Source organism: Myripristis murdjan, chromosome 1 (assembly GCF_902150065.1).
Source record: "Myripristis murdjan chromosome 1, fMyrMur1.1, whole genome shotgun sequence".
Taxonomy (NCBI): domain Eukaryota; kingdom Metazoa; phylum Chordata; class Actinopteri; order Holocentriformes; family Holocentridae; genus Myripristis; species Myripristis murdjan.
The window spans coordinates 20,163,036-20,180,887 of record NC_043980.1 but is presented as its reverse complement, the minus strand read 5'-3'; the positions used below and the strand labels follow the sequence as shown (position 1 = coordinate 20,180,887).

At 39.7% G+C, this 17,852-nt stretch overlaps 1 protein-coding gene across 2 annotated transcripts in view; it reads left to right on the top strand.

Moving 5' to 3' along the window:
• ctnna2 (catenin (cadherin-associated protein), alpha 2) overlaps positions 1 to 17,852 on the top strand; it is a 438,985-nt gene that overhangs the window by 144,217 nt on the left and 276,916 nt on the right. For both annotated transcript variants that reach the window (XM_030048073.1, XM_030048108.1), the window contains exon 7: positions 8,782 to 8,985. In XM_030048073.1, the coding sequence (XP_029903933.1) occupies positions 8,782 to 8,985 (204 nt within the window). The remainder of the gene's footprint in view (positions 1 to 8,781; positions 8,986 to 17,852) is intronic.

Below are 17,852 nucleotides of genomic sequence, written 5' to 3'. Positions count from 1 at the left end.
GCAACTTAGAGTTTGGCTGTGCAGTCAAGTTTCTATAAGTTTCTGTACAAAATATGACAGTGAAATACAGCTTCAGAAATGTAATTACATACTGGCATCTTATGGAAATCTTTAATTGAAATATACATGACACAAACAGATAAAGATTACAAATTCAGTAGGAGTGAGGTAGACACGCACATAGATTTGCAGTCTATGGCTCATACTATACAGGCTTATTTGTGACTTTAGTGTTTCACATGTGTGGCAGTGCTATGTATGGTGTTTTTCAGTGTGTCTGCCAACAAAAGGTTTCACCTTCTCAAATAACTATAAATGTTTGTAAATCAGCAGACATTTACAGATAGCTTAAGATAAAATTATGTAAGATTTAACAGGTTTCTCTCCAGTGTGGCTGACAACACACAGTCATTGGCTTAGCAGCTAGACACTGTCAAGGTCCCACATGGAAACCAGTGTGCATTAAGGCAACCCGCCTGAATGGCCTGGACAGTCAAAACAATTAATAGGGATCTCACAGTTCCACTATTTAGTTAGTTACCTGAGAGGGTAAAATCTTGTGCTGGATTGGCTAAACTTCAGTGGCCCTTCATTCTGCATGCCATTCATAGGCTACTCTCAAAACAGCCTAATCACCATAATATATCTCATGAGAGGAAAGACAGAATTAAAAGACCAAATAAAACAAACAAACAAACAAACAAACAAAAACATCCAGTGCCCCAGAAAGGTAAGATGAAGTGAGAAAAAAAAAATGTTGTTTGTATTATCTCCTAAGTAGGAGATATTAAGTCATCCATATGAGATATTATCCTGCATAGGAGATAAAAAAAAAAAATGTTTTTTTTTTTTTTTTTTTTTTTTTCATTAAAACAAATTTCTCATGCTTCTATTCAATTCCATGTGGCATAGCAAATAAATAATATTTTATTTAGTCAGTAAAAGTTAATCCAGGAGAGTGGGAAGTCAAGAATCAAGTTTTATCAGGCCATAAACTGTCTTGAAGACATTTTCCTAATTTTAAGATGTCCCTTACACATGTGGGATCATAGTGGGAGCTGAGGTGATTCGGCATTATACTTCTACTTGCTTCATTTTGTTTACAAGAAGAGGCAAGTCACTGCTTCCAGGTCACTCTGATTTCCATGTCTTCCTCCCCAAAATAAATCTTTTAGTCAATAGCTAATGGTCTCTGTGATTATGTTAGGACCCACTTTCTCTTAGGTACAGTCAAGTCAAGCCAATGTGCTCACCAAGGCAAGAAGCTTGTGCTAGCTATTGTCTGTAAGTGGTGTTGTGTAGTGTACTGCATGAAAGGAGCTGAAAGAACACTTTCAGGGTGTTGGAAGCAAGCCTACACTCACAGTTGTAATTGTAATTGTAATGGTGCCATGATTTGTGCACTATGTGTCACAACAAAAGAGCACAAGTGGTATAAAACAATTATTGCACTGGCCTTTTCTCTGCCCTTTGCATCCAGTCAGACATTATTCGCCTTGTAATTGGAAGAAATCAGATTCAACACAATTTTGTGGGAACACAACAGACACACAGAATCACACCTGGTAATTTTTGGTTTAGATTGGCTCAACTTAGACTAGCTGACAGACTAGCCAATTATTTTTGAGTAGGTATTGTATTGTCCTATGAATTTTATGTTGTTGTTTGGGCTGGAAATAGGCAGAAAAGAGAGATTTTTTTCAACATTGAGGTTTCTGAGGAAAGTACACTAGTTCACTTAACCTTCCAAACACCATGGTTTTTGCACACCTCATTTATTGCAGCACAGTAGTCCACAACATCTGTTATAGTGTCTGTCCACATTGAGGTATTCAAGCCTTTGGTTTATACTTCACAATGTCATATGCCACATATTCAGCGCATTGTAAACATCAATATATGTGCTCTCCCAGAGTCAGTGTTATATGCTTGTAGTTCTGCAGTGTTGCCCACATAAGCTAACTTAAAGGACAAAGTCAAGGCGAAGAACTATAACAATTATAGCATCCATGTCAGATTTTTCCCTGTTGACAGCCACCCTGAGGTGCCAAGTAGTCGAACAGTTTGATTGCACAATCATGACCCTTATTGAAGATATTTTTTTAGTCTTTATTACTTATTATGTTTTTGTTTTTTTTTCCCCAATAAGAACATACTTGACGACTGTAAATTGTTAATAATGTATTATGAGATCATGTTTGTAATGATTAGTAAGTAACACAAACCTCTGTTTTTAATTCTGAAAGCTGAGGGAAGAAAATCTTATTTTCCATCTCTAAGTCAAGATTTGATAATCTCTGGGCAATTCAGACATGTCATATCTTCACTTAAAAAGTGGTGATTAGTTTGGGTTTTATGTGGGCGTCATGGCTCACTCATTCCAATCTTGAAATTGCACTTGGGGAAAATACTATTTGGAAGAAAAAATAAAAGAAAAAAAAAAGAAAAAACTTGAAATCCCAGAGTACGTCTAGCACATCCCTGGTTTTATGAATGAATACATCCTCTTATTTTTGTTATTCATATTGAATCATGGACCATGGAACGCATCTCAACCAAAGAGGGGCTATAATCTCAACCCACCTAGCAGAGACCTCTGATAGTCCAGTAACAACCTAATTATCATGGTGTAATGTTAATATGTTAGAATCAAGAATCAAAACATATATGTATAAAAAAATAATGTCTTGTAATGCTTTAATGTTCCCCAACTTTGCCCATGGACAACAGTGGTTCCTCAGTCGACTTCCAGTTGGTGGACAGCACCCGTCACCTAGCCTCTTATGGGGATTTCCCTGAGGCATCAGATGTGTTTTTCTTTTTCTTAATTAGATTCTCATCAGATTCTACCTGGTATTGTACAGTATGTATTTATTGTGCTGAGCATGTCAGTTGCATTATCTGTGCTCTCCTCTAGCACATGCGCACACCTAAAAAGCTGTTCAAAAATTGGTATAAGGGTATTTGTGGCACATTAATCGTGTTTCTCCAGGAGAAGTCTAGCTGCCTTTGGCCAATTTCTCTTAATCCCTTATGTCAGTTATGGAAACTGACTTTCTCATTTACATGGCATTTGAGGAATCAGATAACTGCCCTAAAGAGGCGAATAATTAGATTACTAAAGTGCATTTAAACGCTGTGATTAAACCGTCTCTGAGTCATGGTCGGACACAGGTATGATTTAATATGTTAAAGTTTGAAGAACAGCAGTTCAGCTGATGCTGGAGTTGTGCAAAGCTGTTTCAACAGTTAGTGCACGTCTAACAGTTGATCTTTTGCAATAGGGAGAACATTAATTGCTTCATGTATGAACCTTAGTGACATTCCATGCTTGCCTTGATTTCCTGATGTCTTCATTGTGTCCAGCAACATGCTTAACTGTGCTCATACTGTCAATTCTCAATGTGAAAATTCTCTGAGTGTAAGCATGTTATAGGGGACTGGAATGTCACTTCCTCTCAGAACAGTTGTGACACCAAGAGCTTTTGCAAGTCCACTGCTACTCTTATCAAAACAACAACCGAGTTCAAAGTCCCAAGTCCAGTACCTCAAAGTATTGTTTCCTGTATTTCCTCAGCATTTTGGAGAGTCTTGGTTGCCTGGGCAACTTGGGGCCATCTGTCAAATCCTTGGAGGCTTCAATCACTGACTTGAAAAAGCCATCAAATATCTGACTGTCTGTGACTGTGAATGCGAATTGTGTCAGTGGTTTTTAGTGTCTTGGACAATTGTTTAAAATCAGCTAGGTAAGGCACTACCAAAACATGTGCTGAATTATTCTGGCTGGCCATAATGTAACCAGCTTTCCTCCTAAATGCATTATAGGATTCTTCATCAATCTCAGCCATCCCAGTGGCAAAAACAGAGCAGTTGTCAATGATAGATTTCTCTGTGCCAGTGTGCATAGTCCATCATGTTGGACAGAGGGTTCACAGGTATCGGGTGTCCAGTTTTAGTTTGTTTGTGATGTTGGTGTCAGCGTGTCACATATAGCACAATGTACAATTTATCTCAGATCACTTTATATTTTTTCTGTTGTCTTGGAGGCATAAACTTAGGCAGTGTGTTAACAAGGCACATGTAGAGCAGCTGGATTGTTCTCCATGAAGCATGCAGTGACTCTCCTCAAGTAGCCTGACATGTTGGCAGCACCATTGTATGCCTGTCCTCTGCACAAGCCAGACAATATATTGCAGCATGTCAAAATATCATTTAGCACAGTGAAAACTGTGTAAGCATCAGTTTTAGGCAAGTCAAAGAGTCCGATGAAATCTTCACAAACAGTATGTGTCATCCTCCCTGCGAAACAAAGTCGCAAGTTTGAAATGTCACTGGTTTCATGAGTATAACATAAAATCCATCTTGAATAGGTAACAAAACCTTTTGTAAAACATGGAGGAAAATGAGATGGATCATTCTCGTTAATTATGTCACAAGAGATCTAATTCTTCCTATTGAGCCATCGTTTAATATCCGGACAGTCCTCAGATCATAGCAGGATCAGCTTGTAAAGGTTACTTTATAAGGGGTCATAACAATCTCTAGCAACAGTTTGGCCTATGAGTAAGCTGAGAGGTTAGCTGTGTCATTACCATCTCTACTGAATTTCTTTTGAGGGTCCAGCTGTGTTGCCAGGCTAGGTTGTGACACATAAGTCTGAAACTGAGCGGCACACTCTCTTTGATGTTTGCTGCTTGTGTGCTCCCTGAATAAAGCATGTGTCCAATTTTGTAAACCATACACAGCAAAAACTGGTTCTAGTTTTCCATTCCCAGACTTTTGACTGCAGAGAGGTGACATGGCATGCCGAAAAAAACAGAACTGATTGAGACTGTTGTGAAGCAGTCCCAGTTCCCTGTGACTCTGTGTTTATTTCGGCAGAGCAGGGTCTTCTGGTTGATGAGACTTAGTAAGATCCCTGCAGCAGTCACTTGAACAGTGGATCATGGAAGTGTGTCTCATCAGCGGAGAGGACAGCGGGGGAGGCAGCCTGATGGTTGCTAGCTTGGAAATACATTAGCTTGACATACCTGCAGCTTGAAGAAACTCATCAGATGTCAAGACCGGGGTGATAGAGTTAGCAGTGGTGTGAACAGAATTGAAATTTGTAGCATTACTGTCTTCGGTCTGTTTGCAGGGGAAGAACTTAGATATAGAGTTTGTGTCTCTTCATTTCATGTTAAAATCACTTGGAATGCCAATCAGGTCACAATGTGTTAATGCTGATGCATCAACTGGTAAATTTTAAAAATAACTACAGTGACGTAAATACATACGTTTACTGGTACATTCAAAATAGCAACCGTCAGTGAGTAACCAGTGTTGTTGGGCTCACTTAAAAAAACACATCTTGAAAAAAAGACAGACACACATACTATTATTATTATTATTATTATTATTATTATTATTATTATTATTGTTGTTGTTATTATTTATAGGGTATTATTAGTCATTGCATTAAAATCCCCATGCAATGTCATGACTTCTACCGCCTATGAAAGAGAATATCTTAAATAACTATCTTAAATCATCCTGCACTAGTAGGTGCACATTAACATTTCAACCATTAAAACCTTGACAAATCTTTAAACATCCTCTCTCATGCACTTATCCCATCAAATGAAATTGTGTTTCTCTTCCAAGCTGATATCCTATTGGGTTGCACTTGTGAATGATCGTTCCCTGCACTATGGCCCGCCCAAACATCCTGTTTCAACAGGAACTACATAAAATCAAGAAATTAAGACTCCATTTCATGGGGTCTTCAACTTGATTTCATCTTCAAAATTGCTATTGATAGTTCATTGCATTCTGCATTCTAGATGCCACACCCCCCATTCTGTGATCCATTTCAATAATGTAACATTTAGATTTTTGAATAGTTTGCTGTTAAATTATTTGTGTGATCATTGACATGGAAAAAAAAATATATTTTAATCTATTCTCATGCATTCTCATTGTCTATGGCCTAACAGTGGAAAGTAAAGTAGGCATCTTATGAGTTGAGTACACCTCACACAATCTCAAATATTTTGAGACTATGATCAAAATTGGACATTCCAAAAAAAAAAAAAAAAAAAAAAAAAGAAGTGATTTTATAATTGACTAGACCTTACACTTGACAAAGTGACAAAAGAAGAATGTATTTTTCTTGATGGGAAGGGACTATCAGCCAGGTCAGTGTAGGTCAGCAGCACTGCAGAACAAAAAGACACCTGTGTCAGATTGCTTGCCATTATGTGACCTGAGTCACCACCACTCTCTGTCTTTTAGCTCAGACCTCCTTTTTCCTTCTGTCTGCTTGTCTCTCCCCTATCTTTTTCTGTTTCTCTCTTTCTATCTCTGCGCCTATCTTTGCCTTCTTTTTTCTGTAGCCCCAAACTCTCTACCCCTTCTCCATCTCTTTACCACTGCAAAACCTTGTATTTACCCTGCCTTCCCCTGAGCTGCTGCGGCTGAAAAGTAGGTTATGCTTGACGCAGTCCTCACACTCCATTATCCTACATTTTATTATGCATCATTTGACAAACAGTCTGTCACCCTGCTCCTGGATTAAACTGGCAGAGGAGAGTCCAAAAACCTGCACCTTTGCTCCTGTCTATAGTGCACATCTCATCCTGCATGCTATAAAACCAAAATGATCCTTTTCCACTGTGATTTACTGTTAAATCTTTCAATTTGTTTTTGAATAAGACATATTTTGTAATGCAATTTAGGTTGGGCTGATGACAAACACTAGAGAATGTTCTTATTTGTTGAGGCGTGGGGTAGAAAGACTAAACCAGAATTGCTTTTCGGCAAGTATTTCTCTATGGATAGATGGAGCGGGGTATGCTTAAACCTTGTGTGAAGTGAAGTCAGTGCATGGACGATCTGTTTATGTTTTCATTCTGCATCATGCATCAGTGAACTGTCATGAATGCAATAGCAGTGTCTCCATTCCCTGGTGCATGGGCATTCTTCTCCTTCAGAATTGAAGAAAATAAGATAAGGCAACATTGAATATATTTCTTTATTACCGTAATACACACGATTGTTTTTATAGCATTCATTGGAGATAAAGACACGCTTGTGTCTCCACACTTAAGGGTCATTGTGTTCTATATAATCCCTTATCACAGCAAGTACCATTTACGGAAAAATATTTGGTTGCCTCCAGATGAGATTGGCATTAGGCCAGGAAACAGGTAATAACACATTTTATTATTTGTCAGAGAGAAATATATTCCGCTCTCGGTGTTGTGTCTAATAACATTTTTTTTCTTTCTCATCTTGAGGCCACCGATGGGTTAGCATGATCTTGTTTCCAAAATAAACTCATTAGTACTTTTTCCCTATCTCAGCATTATGAGAGTTGTTGCCTACTTAGATGACATAAATGGCACCCACATGACATCAGCTGACTCTATAAAGCTGAAAGCCAAACATGATAAGCTCTTGCAATAGGTCGGTGTAAAAACTGTGTGAACTGTTTTTCTGAATTTTAAAAACACGTCAGGTCATCCTATATGACCAATATTCATGTCTCAACATTTTTGAAGCAGCGCACTGGGCAGAGTGCCAGAGAGTCTTGGAATAAAGGCAAAAGACCCCTACATGACTTTGCCTTTAAAAACCCCAACATGCCACAAACTGCTGTGAACGGCATATTTAAATAGTACAGCCGTAAAGATCACCACCATCAATATGGTAATTTATCCCGCTGTAGAGATCATAAAAAGGATCTATTTTGTGGCAACTGCAATAATATAAGGTGTGTGTGAGTATGTGGAGGGGGGCATATCACTGGTATTCACATTGTGCTTCAGAGGTCCATAAAGAAAAGAAAGGTGTGAATTAGCAGACTTAGCAAAGCTGTGGAGTTAACTTTGAGGTCACCTTCTTTTTTTTCTTGCCTCTGGCTACCACCTCAGACAGATTGTCTCAAACCTTCTGCTGCCCTGTCCCCTGCCAGATATGCACTCTGCACTTTGTTAAGGTCTGTTAAACTTAGCATCTCCAGCCCAAGCTATCCTCATTGCCCACTTCATCACTTACCCATTTTTGGCATTCTCAACTGAAACTTGCCTCATTGTCTTGTGACAAAATGCCATGTTGGCTGATTATTATTGTTACAGCGATACAGCCTCAGTCAGAGCTAGTACCTACACACACTCACCTCAGGAACTTTGTAAACAAAAACCAGACATTTGACTATTGTTATCCAATGTACTAGGTGTTGCAAGAAACATATTATACACATCAGATAAGCAAAAATAACTCTTGAGACAAGTATCAAAATTTGTAATTATAATTTGTTGTAGTGAAAAAGTGCACTCCACCTAATAGCACTCATTCAAAAATACTAAATCTATTTTGGGTAAATACATACATACAGACATACATAATGAAAGAATGGATAGATGAAACTGCATCCTGAGGTTTGTCACTCACTATTTCAGAACTGAACATGATTCTATCCTCAAAAACAGTTTTGTAAACAAATGTCTCAAGATGACTCCTAAACTGAAGACGAAGCCTCCTTTATGTTTACGTCTGCATTCATTTGTGAGAATATGTATCAAGGTTAGGTGTCAAATTTTTCATATAGTGTGTGTCTCTTCGCTTGTTATCAGTCATGCTGAAAGATGATATTGTCATTCTTTTTTTTTTTTTTTTTGATAAAAAGTTGAATCTCTGGTTTTTCAGGATAAAGTGTGTTTGATCTGCCCCTGGTCATGTTTTAGCCCAGCTGATTCGGTAGCACTGTGCTGATGTTCCACATGTCATTTTGCTCTACAGAACAAGATTATTCTGGACCCTCTGACATTCAGTGAGGCACGCTTCCGGCCCTCTTTGGAGGAGCGCTTGGAGAGCATCATCAGTGGTGCCGCACTCATGGCTGACTCTTCCTGCACACGCGACGACCGCCGTGAACGCATCGTGGCCGAGTGCAATGCCGTTCGACAGGCCCTCCAAGACTTGTTGAGCGAGTACATGAACAATGTGAGTTTCCCTTTTGATCTATTGATAAGCACAAGCTATTTTTCCCACACTTTAGCTGCACAAATGCTCAGCTGTGCATTCACACATTTGCACACGCACCACAAATACAGATACAGAAACAAACCAGGGTGTACCCTTCTCTCCTCTTTTTTACCATACTCAACATACTCAGTCCCATTCCTATTCATTTATCATCTGTATAGCTTATTTTGTCTTTTACTGTCTTTCGCTTGTAATGTAGAGCTACACACTCCTTTCTCTACTATCAGAGGTATTATTTCCTCTCTGAACATCTCCCTACCTGACTTTAAACTCACACCAAACAAGCATTAGGATGAAAGTAACAGACCTCTCATTAAGATATCTCAAATTTGCTCAACCAAAATAAAGTATTTTATTTAAGGTGTAGACTCTCTTAGAAACCTTCACTCTTGGCTTTCTTAAATCTCTGCAGTATGTCATTATCATCTTAAAAACCAAGTGTTTGAACCCATTTCTGCCTGGCCCTTCAAAATCTTCCAGAGAGATAGGTTTTTACTCCCTCTCTTGTCGGAATGGAATGATAACTTTGCTGTTAGCATTGGAGGAGACATTCAAAAGCTGAGAGGTGTGGTTTACTCAGATGAGATCTATCTTCTGTTGTATGGGGCTGACAGTGAAATGGTAATGTAATGTCAACAGTGTGACATAACGCGTGTGGCAAACTTTCAGGCTCCACTGCCCTATATAGTAGCATACATCACTGTAAAGTCATAGCCTATAACTGCCACAGGGGGACGCTTACCGGGCCAGCCTGGCCGCTTAGATAACCCCTAATGGCCTTGACTCTGTCAGTGAGTTACTGCAGTGTGCAACATGGCTGTAAGGTACTCATGTGTTTCACTGTATCTACTGACTCAGTTCACATTGCTCATTGCAGCCTCAGATAACAAGGGAGGACCATTTATGCATATTCACCTTTTAGTTATTTTGGCTGCTGTTTGGCATCCATTTTAGTTGAAGCAGAGGTTTAGAAGGTGCTGTGAAGTGCCTTGAGGAGATGCTGCTGCTTGCAAGCAAAAGATCGGTCCTCTGAAATGTTTGTAAAAGGTCTTCTGATCCTTTCATTTTCCAGCTACTTGGTGTTGGTTGGCTTGTGCAGTCATTAGCAGACCTTGAAACTGTTACTTTGAGGCTTTGTGAAAGCAAAGTGGTGATCTGAAGAGGATCATTAGCATTGGTGCTGTCTGAAGGGGCGGAACTAGAGTATTTGTTAAGTACTAGATCAGTGTTTCTCAAACTTTTTCAGACCAAGGACCAGTTATCCCCCCCCAAAAAAATTTGCGGACCACCAAGCTTAATAGCCCTGCTGTTAGCGAGTGAAAACAGAGCGGAGTGGCAACTCTTCGCTTTGTTACACAATCTATGTCAGTGCGCTGCTGTTTTAACTTTGTTCTCACTGCGCTACGCTTCAGACAGCGCCGGTGGGTGTGTGCTCCTCAGTCATACACACACACACACACACACCCCGGCATGAGCACACAGCAGCGCAGGGGGAGAAAAACTAATGCGCATCAAATGAATGCACTTTTTGGATTGTAATTTAAAAGTCTATGACAAAACAAGAAAGACACATTTTATTAAGTTTTTATTTAATGAAGCAGATTTCGTCTCGTCTTTTTTTGTCAACAAAAAATGCGTGTTAATTTGATTTTCTTTTTACTGTCCCTGTCTTTAGCCGTACAATACATTTTTATTGTACTGTAGCTAGTACCATAAGCCTGAGTGTTTTCTCTGACAGCTAGCTCTCAGCACAGTTCTGTCACTCTGATGTTACGTTACAAGGCTACTGATCATCATCAACATAAACTGGAGACAGCTGTAGTACAATGATCAGCCGTCATTCACTGAGTTTTTTTCTACTGTTTCTACAGTACTTTTTTCACTACTTTATTTTATTCTATATACAGTTGATTTTTTTATTTTATTTTTTTTTTTAGTAAAGGGGGTTCAAGGAAACTTCTGTGAGTCCTTGCAAACGTTTTCTTTCTTTTTTTTCAATGTTCCATATAAAGCACAATTTCATGGCAGACCACCCTTTGAGAAACACTGTACTAGATAAAATGGAGTTCTTTCAGACACAGCACTAGATACCTGTCACCTCAAAACAGTCACAATTATGCATTTGAACCCCAGTTTTGGCATTACTGTGTTAAAGAACATGTAATAGGAAATAAAGAGATGGTGTGTACATCCAACCTAAGTTAGGTTCAGGGGCAGGATAAATAAAGACAAATACATAAAGGAAGGAAATCTGCACGCTGAAAATTAATATTTATTCATACAACATTTTAGTCTTTGACCTTTGTCAAGCATCATGAATTAGTGCCTGAAGAAAGTCCATGGCTGAAAATGCCCGGTGAGTAAATTACTGAGAGGTTAATTTTCACACAGCATGTAATCACTGGAAATCCTATGTATGTGACCAACTCATAGTGTGCACACTGTGTTAATCCAACATGTAACGAGTGTCATTTGTGGCCATTAAGCCATTGGCTAGCCTGCTGTCCATCGATCCCCACAGTATCAATTCTCCTGCTGGCATTGTGTGATAATCCATGCCCTTCTAGCCAGTAATCTAATGTGTTTTTGTTGGGGCCCATGTACTCATACAATAGTCTAGAAACAAGGCATATCAGATAAGGCCTCTTATTAGATTAGAGTCCTTCTCTGGTCATAATAGAATATAAGCAGTGCTTCAGCTAACAGCCTTTCTAGCATTATGTGTGCATGTGCGTCTGAGTGTTTATGTGGGTAGAGAGATACTTCTGACCTCCATTTGATGTCAAGGCCATGCCTATTGGATTTTTAGTCTGAAAGCTTTGTTGTTGTCAGTGTTTACCATCTTTGTCTGTCACATAACAGTCCCTGGCTCTCACGTTCCTGCTCAGAGATACATGTCTGGTTTTATTCAGGATTAGTAAGGACACTCAGTAGGATCAGAAGGAAACACAGGGGATTTTTGTTACATGTAGGCCCTACTGGAGCCCTGCAATTCACGTCCAAACACCAAAGCAGCTGTGTTGTAGGGCTAGCTCCTCCATAATGTTAAAAATAGAAAATACAGAAGGGATGTGTCGGGGTGTGTGTGTGTGTGTGTGTGTGTGTCACAGTATGGTGTTAAATCCGTATGGATTTTCTCTTTTCATATCCTCTAGAAAAACTCAAAACCTTGTGCTAGTCTGTGAACACTTAGATGCCCTTTCCCCTCTTGCGGCAAGGCAGCTTTTTGCTAAAGTAATTTTACCTTGGTTCATTAGGCACATGAGTTGTGTAGGCTACAGCTGGGAGATTGTTGACAGCCTCTGGCTATTCTAGCAGAGAGCAGAGTGAATCACAGAAACAACCAAGAACAAAATGCTTCCACTTCTTGGATCAGCATCCATGATAAGGGTAGACCAACAACAATCAACAGTGAATAAGGAGGGTATTGTTACTAAACCCTGTGATGGAGCTCTTTATTTAATATAAAGAGCAGATGCTTTAAAAAAGTGTGAATTTTTAATTAAAGTTGTTGAATGTTGGCAGCTTATCCTATTGATCATTAGCTGTTTTTTGTTTGTTTGTTTGTTTGTTTGTTTGTTTTTTTGCAAGACATGAATACTGTGTAAAAAAAAAAACAAAAAAAAAAAAAACATGAAAACTATGCAAAAATACCAACTACTTTTGCAAAGAATCTGCAGTAGGCCTTTCGGTGTATGATTGGCCACCAGATCATTCATTCAGTGCATTTACAAACTCGGTAATAGAGCTGTGTGCGGAGATATTAATGAAGTTTTGAGAGAAATTACTTTGTCATTCCCAGACCTTCATTAATATTGCTAACAAATGGTAACTAGGGGTCCATGCCAGTAGCTAAAAATATGAAAGACAATGATATGAAGCAAAGGCACACTGGTGTGAAAACTTCTAAAATTCTTAAATTCATGTTTTAAAGTTACTGTGCACGATTTTTTTTAATGACCACAGGGAGTACTGTATAAAAACTTGACTGCATTCCTGTATTATGCCGCGATTCTTATTGTGAATCAAAACGTGGCCGACCAGTTCTCTCACATCCAGAGGAAAGAAAGCCAATCTGGAATCTAGCTTGAGTCCCTTAGTCCTCTACCTTTGTCTGACAACTTTTCAGATATAGCGCGGAGCTTATTTAACTCAGTAGCTTACAGAGTCTCTGGTTCAGCAGAGTGTATCTCGTATGGCAGAGTGGTTGGTAGCGGTTTCCAAGAATGCCGCGGAAATTTGGGCCTGAATTCTGAGCTTTTTATAAGCTATGGGAGCTACGTTTGGGTATTGTAAACAGAAAAAATTGATTGGAAAAGTGCAGTGAAAAACCTGTGGAAACTACTAGTTTTTCAGCGCAGTCAGAAGGGGTTTAACATCATTTTATAATACTACATGATTTTTTAGTGTTATGGACACATAGTAACTTTAAAGAATAAGATAAATTTCAGTATCTAGATATGCTGTTGCTATGCATTGTGATGAGCAGACAAAAATAGGAAACAAAAAAAGGCTTTCTGCTCTGTGATACCATGCGCATCACCACAGAAAATCAATTAGAAAAAAAGATTCTTGTCAACTGAGCAGATCCCAGAAGCATACTGGTGGGACATTGGCTCATGAGTTTATGCAATTCAGCTTGATACATTTAAAAATATTGATTGAACTGACCTAGGTCATACTAATATGCATATCGCTGCTGTCTGACCAAAACCATGTATCCCCACAATATCAACACTTCAGAAACTAAGGAAAACAACACAACACAAGTAGGTTGATGACTGTAAAATTTTCAGTTTATATAATTAGTTTTGTAAAGATTCCATAACCCCAAAGGTTGTAGAAATTTCTGAACCCAAAGCATGCAAATACTCAAGTTAAACCATGAAAATCATCAAAATCAGAGATGCAGAGTTGTCACTGACAGTATTTAATATAGTTTATATATAGTTTATTAATTGTTCCCCCTCAAGATGTATTTGTAAAAGGTCGTTGTTTATCACCAAAAAAGACAACTCCCTAAGACACTTGTATATCATCACAGACAAGGCTGGTGCTGGCTAAACAGTGAAAGGTCTGTTTTCCAAACTTTACTGAAGTAGTGTAAACATCCAGTTGTCTTTATGTCTGCCCCTCCTACTTTGTTCAGTCCCCCCACCCCCCTCCACCCAATCCCCTTATTTTTATAGGAAGCTTGAACCACAGCACAAGGTTAATCAATGTGGTAGCTGGTAATAAATTAGGTTCAAGTGACAGGAGAATGTCCATACCTGTCCCAGCTGCTGGTGATCTGTGATTGGTGACAGCAGGCCCAGCTCCCTAGCTGGTGCTGAATCATCAGGAGCAGCTGATTTAGTTACGGCAGCTCTGACAGGGCCGATCTATCAATTGATCTGGGGACTAATGCATTACCAGCTTGGGTCAAGGGAGCCTGGGCAGAGTGTAGCTGTAGCCAGAAGGCACGGTGGGTAAAGAGGGCAACTCAGGCAGGACTGTGAGCACCAGTGAGAAGGATTTAGGGAGTGTGATAGCAGGAGCACTAATCTCAACGTTAGCTGGACGTGGCACATAAACATAAACGGGGCGTGTGATGTAGGAGGGATCTTTAGGGTGAGACTGATGGCCCTCTTGCTCACACAGCCCTCCTGGGAGATGACACGTAGTGTGCTCAATCAACAGTTGGGGTGAGTGACCGCATTTTGTATGGCGCATATGCGTGGACTGTGAATGAGTGTTGGTGTCTGATTATTTCTATCAGAGCATATCCACTCCTTTCCCATGCTTCCACAGTCTCAAAGGTGTTAAAGAGGGTTAGAAAAGAGAATGAGAGAACAAAATAGTGAGACCCTTAGGCAGATGAAGCCACTGAACATCGAGAACTGGAGGGATGAGAGGGTGTGGGCAGTGATCAATACTTAAAGCAGACAGGAGCAGTGCCTCTGAGCTAAGTGTGTCATCATTTGTTTGTGTGTGTGTGTGTGTGTGTGTGTGTAAATGAGCAGAGCTGGTTCAACCGGGAAACTCTCCAGGTACCATCAGCTGATTGGTTCCTGACTGGCGTGCTTCTCATAGTTAACCAATCATCATCTCACTCTCACACTGACAGCATCGCTTTAACCCACCTCCTCCCCACCTACACCTGCGGGAATTGCTTTTGTCCCCTATGAAATATGTATATGCAGCAGTGAATCATGAAACAAAATTTTTCACACCAGCTAATATAAAAGCACATCTAGTCAAACTCATTGTTATGCCTCATAGTGTATATATACATTTCCTAAATGTGAGCGTGTGTGTGTGTGTGTGTGTGTGTGTGTGTGCAGATACTCATGCTTGCTTATTGGAACATTTCTAACTAGGCAGCAGCAGGGGACAGTCAGTGGCTGTGTATAACTCCTCATCTATTTGAGGCCACCTCGTCGTTGGCTCAGCATCAGTCTGGCCAGAGGAAGCACACAGCCAACAGCTGCTCTCATTGTCTCTACCTATTATCAAGGAAACCTCCGCACAAAACATTTGTTTTATCTAACAAAGCCCTAGACCATTAAGCGCTGTCCACCGAAAGCACATATGTTTAGCTGCTTCTGATCCTTCTTACATTTACAGTACAGCGTGATCTCGACGGCGCCCAAGTCAGGATCAGAAGAGCAAGGCAGAGCAAAGCAGAGCTGATCAATACCTCCTCTGTCCCCAAACGCCTCTGTTGTGCTCCATTGTCCATCACCAGAGGTTAGCTGAAGGACATGGCTGTAAAAGATGGAAAGACACTGAATGTATGTTGACAGGGTTCGTTGAGGCTAATTGGATGTGTGGGGGGGGCATCAGAGGAGATGAAAGAGTGATACTACAGATAGGGTGCGTCCTCAGCATAGGGTCAGGATTCCAAACTATTGCTTTTTTTTTTTTATCTTCATTGTGTTTTGCCTGTAGCTTTCTTCACCCCATATCTGGTGGTGGGCATGGCTCTTATATTTCTTGATTAAATTGGTTTTCCTTTACTTCTGTCTTCACACACAGCATATAATGAAATATGCGCGAACTTGTCAGCACTTGCAAAACTTACTTACCTTATAAAATTAGAATATTTAGAAATAACTTTATGAATGCTGTGTTTTGAACTGAATAGTGAACATAAGGTACTTTCCTTTAGGTCTCAAATGACTACATTGTATTTTGAAAGAAAGCACATTTCAAATGGGCCCAAACATTACTAACTACTTATAGCTGCTAGAGCTTTTTGATTCTCATTTTTGCCTAATCCTTAATTACATTCCTTTCCTCCTAATCTTGCTCTATCTTTGCTTCTTTCCACCAACACTGCACATTTCATGTGATGACACACTTGTCTCCTCATTTTTCCATGTCGTCCTCCTCAGTTTCCTCTGCTGTGTAGCCAGTTCCCACTACATGCCTGATAAAAGTCCCATCACTTGGAGGAAAAAAAATAAAAAAAAATAAAAATAAATAAATAACTCACTGACACTCACAGCTGTGAGTTACAAGAGACACACCGAGTTTTTCTTGGTTGTGCTCCCAGTGTTCATATGTGTATTTGCTCGTTTCTGCCGCAGTCACAAAATAGCCTTTCTCAACAGCCTTGCTGTACATCCAGCATGTTGCTGCAGGTATGGCAGAAACAGAAAGCTAATTAATGTCGCACAATCAAGCAGCAGGCATTCCTCATAATTAAAGTGTTTCTGTCAAAGTTATCACATGGCATTGTGAACAGGCTGTTGAATTTCCATCGATTCTGTTCCCTATTTAGGGCATCCTGACATAGTTGACTAATGCACCTATTTCACCCTCTCCAGTGCACAGATCTGAATTATGGGTCACACTGTGCTGTCACATCTGTTTCTACAAGTTTCCTTCTTTGTTTAGACTGTTTTTCACAGTCACCAAAAATAGGAAACAATAGAGAGAACTACAGAACCATAGCACCTGGTTTGTTCAAGCCTCTCCAGATTTCTCTGTATGACTTAAATATCCAAGTTAAATCCATTTAAACACATTTAATGCATTTAAACACAAATCCGTAGCCTCCCAAAATCCGGTGATATGTAAACAATAATTCCCACTGTGTAACCAACATGTTTTCCCAAGGGCATTCCTGTCATACATCAGCTTTCCCCAGCATCAAAGCATTTTTTATTGATCCAGAAGTAAGGACTAAGGAATAAATGATGAATTATTGATTTTCTCCACTGTCCAAAGTTTTATGAACTGGCACAGACCATAGTGGCTACCAACTTGCTTGTGACACTAATCAAAAGGAAGGATAGCAAAAAAAAAAAAAAAAAAAAAAAAAGCGTGCATATATATATATATATATATATATATATATATATATATGTAGTGTTGGGTTTTGCCTTTCTTTGCCATCCTTTGGATTTTATAGCAACTATGTAAATTTTGCTATATGATAGTAACTTGGCATAATGCCAGAAATCATCAGTCCAGAGGGATATGCAATACTCCCTCTCTCTTTGTCTCATCCTCTTTGTTTATTCCTCTCTTTTTTGCAATTGTTCCCCCATCCTGGTCCCTCCAGACTAAGCACTTACACTCCGTTAAATGTCCCAGGCCCTGCAATACATCACGGGTTCCCCACAGTATCCTGTGCCCTCCCTCCCATCTGTCAACACCTAATGCGCGACACGACAAGCTGCAATCCACTGTGCTCCAACAAACCACTCACTTTGAACACCTTAGCTTTCTTAACCACTGAAGCCTGGCTCCAAGACATATCCCCTGAAGGGACTGGGACACCACATTGACCAGAGGGCCCAAATAAAGAGTATGAGTCAATTTTAGGCCCCTGGGAG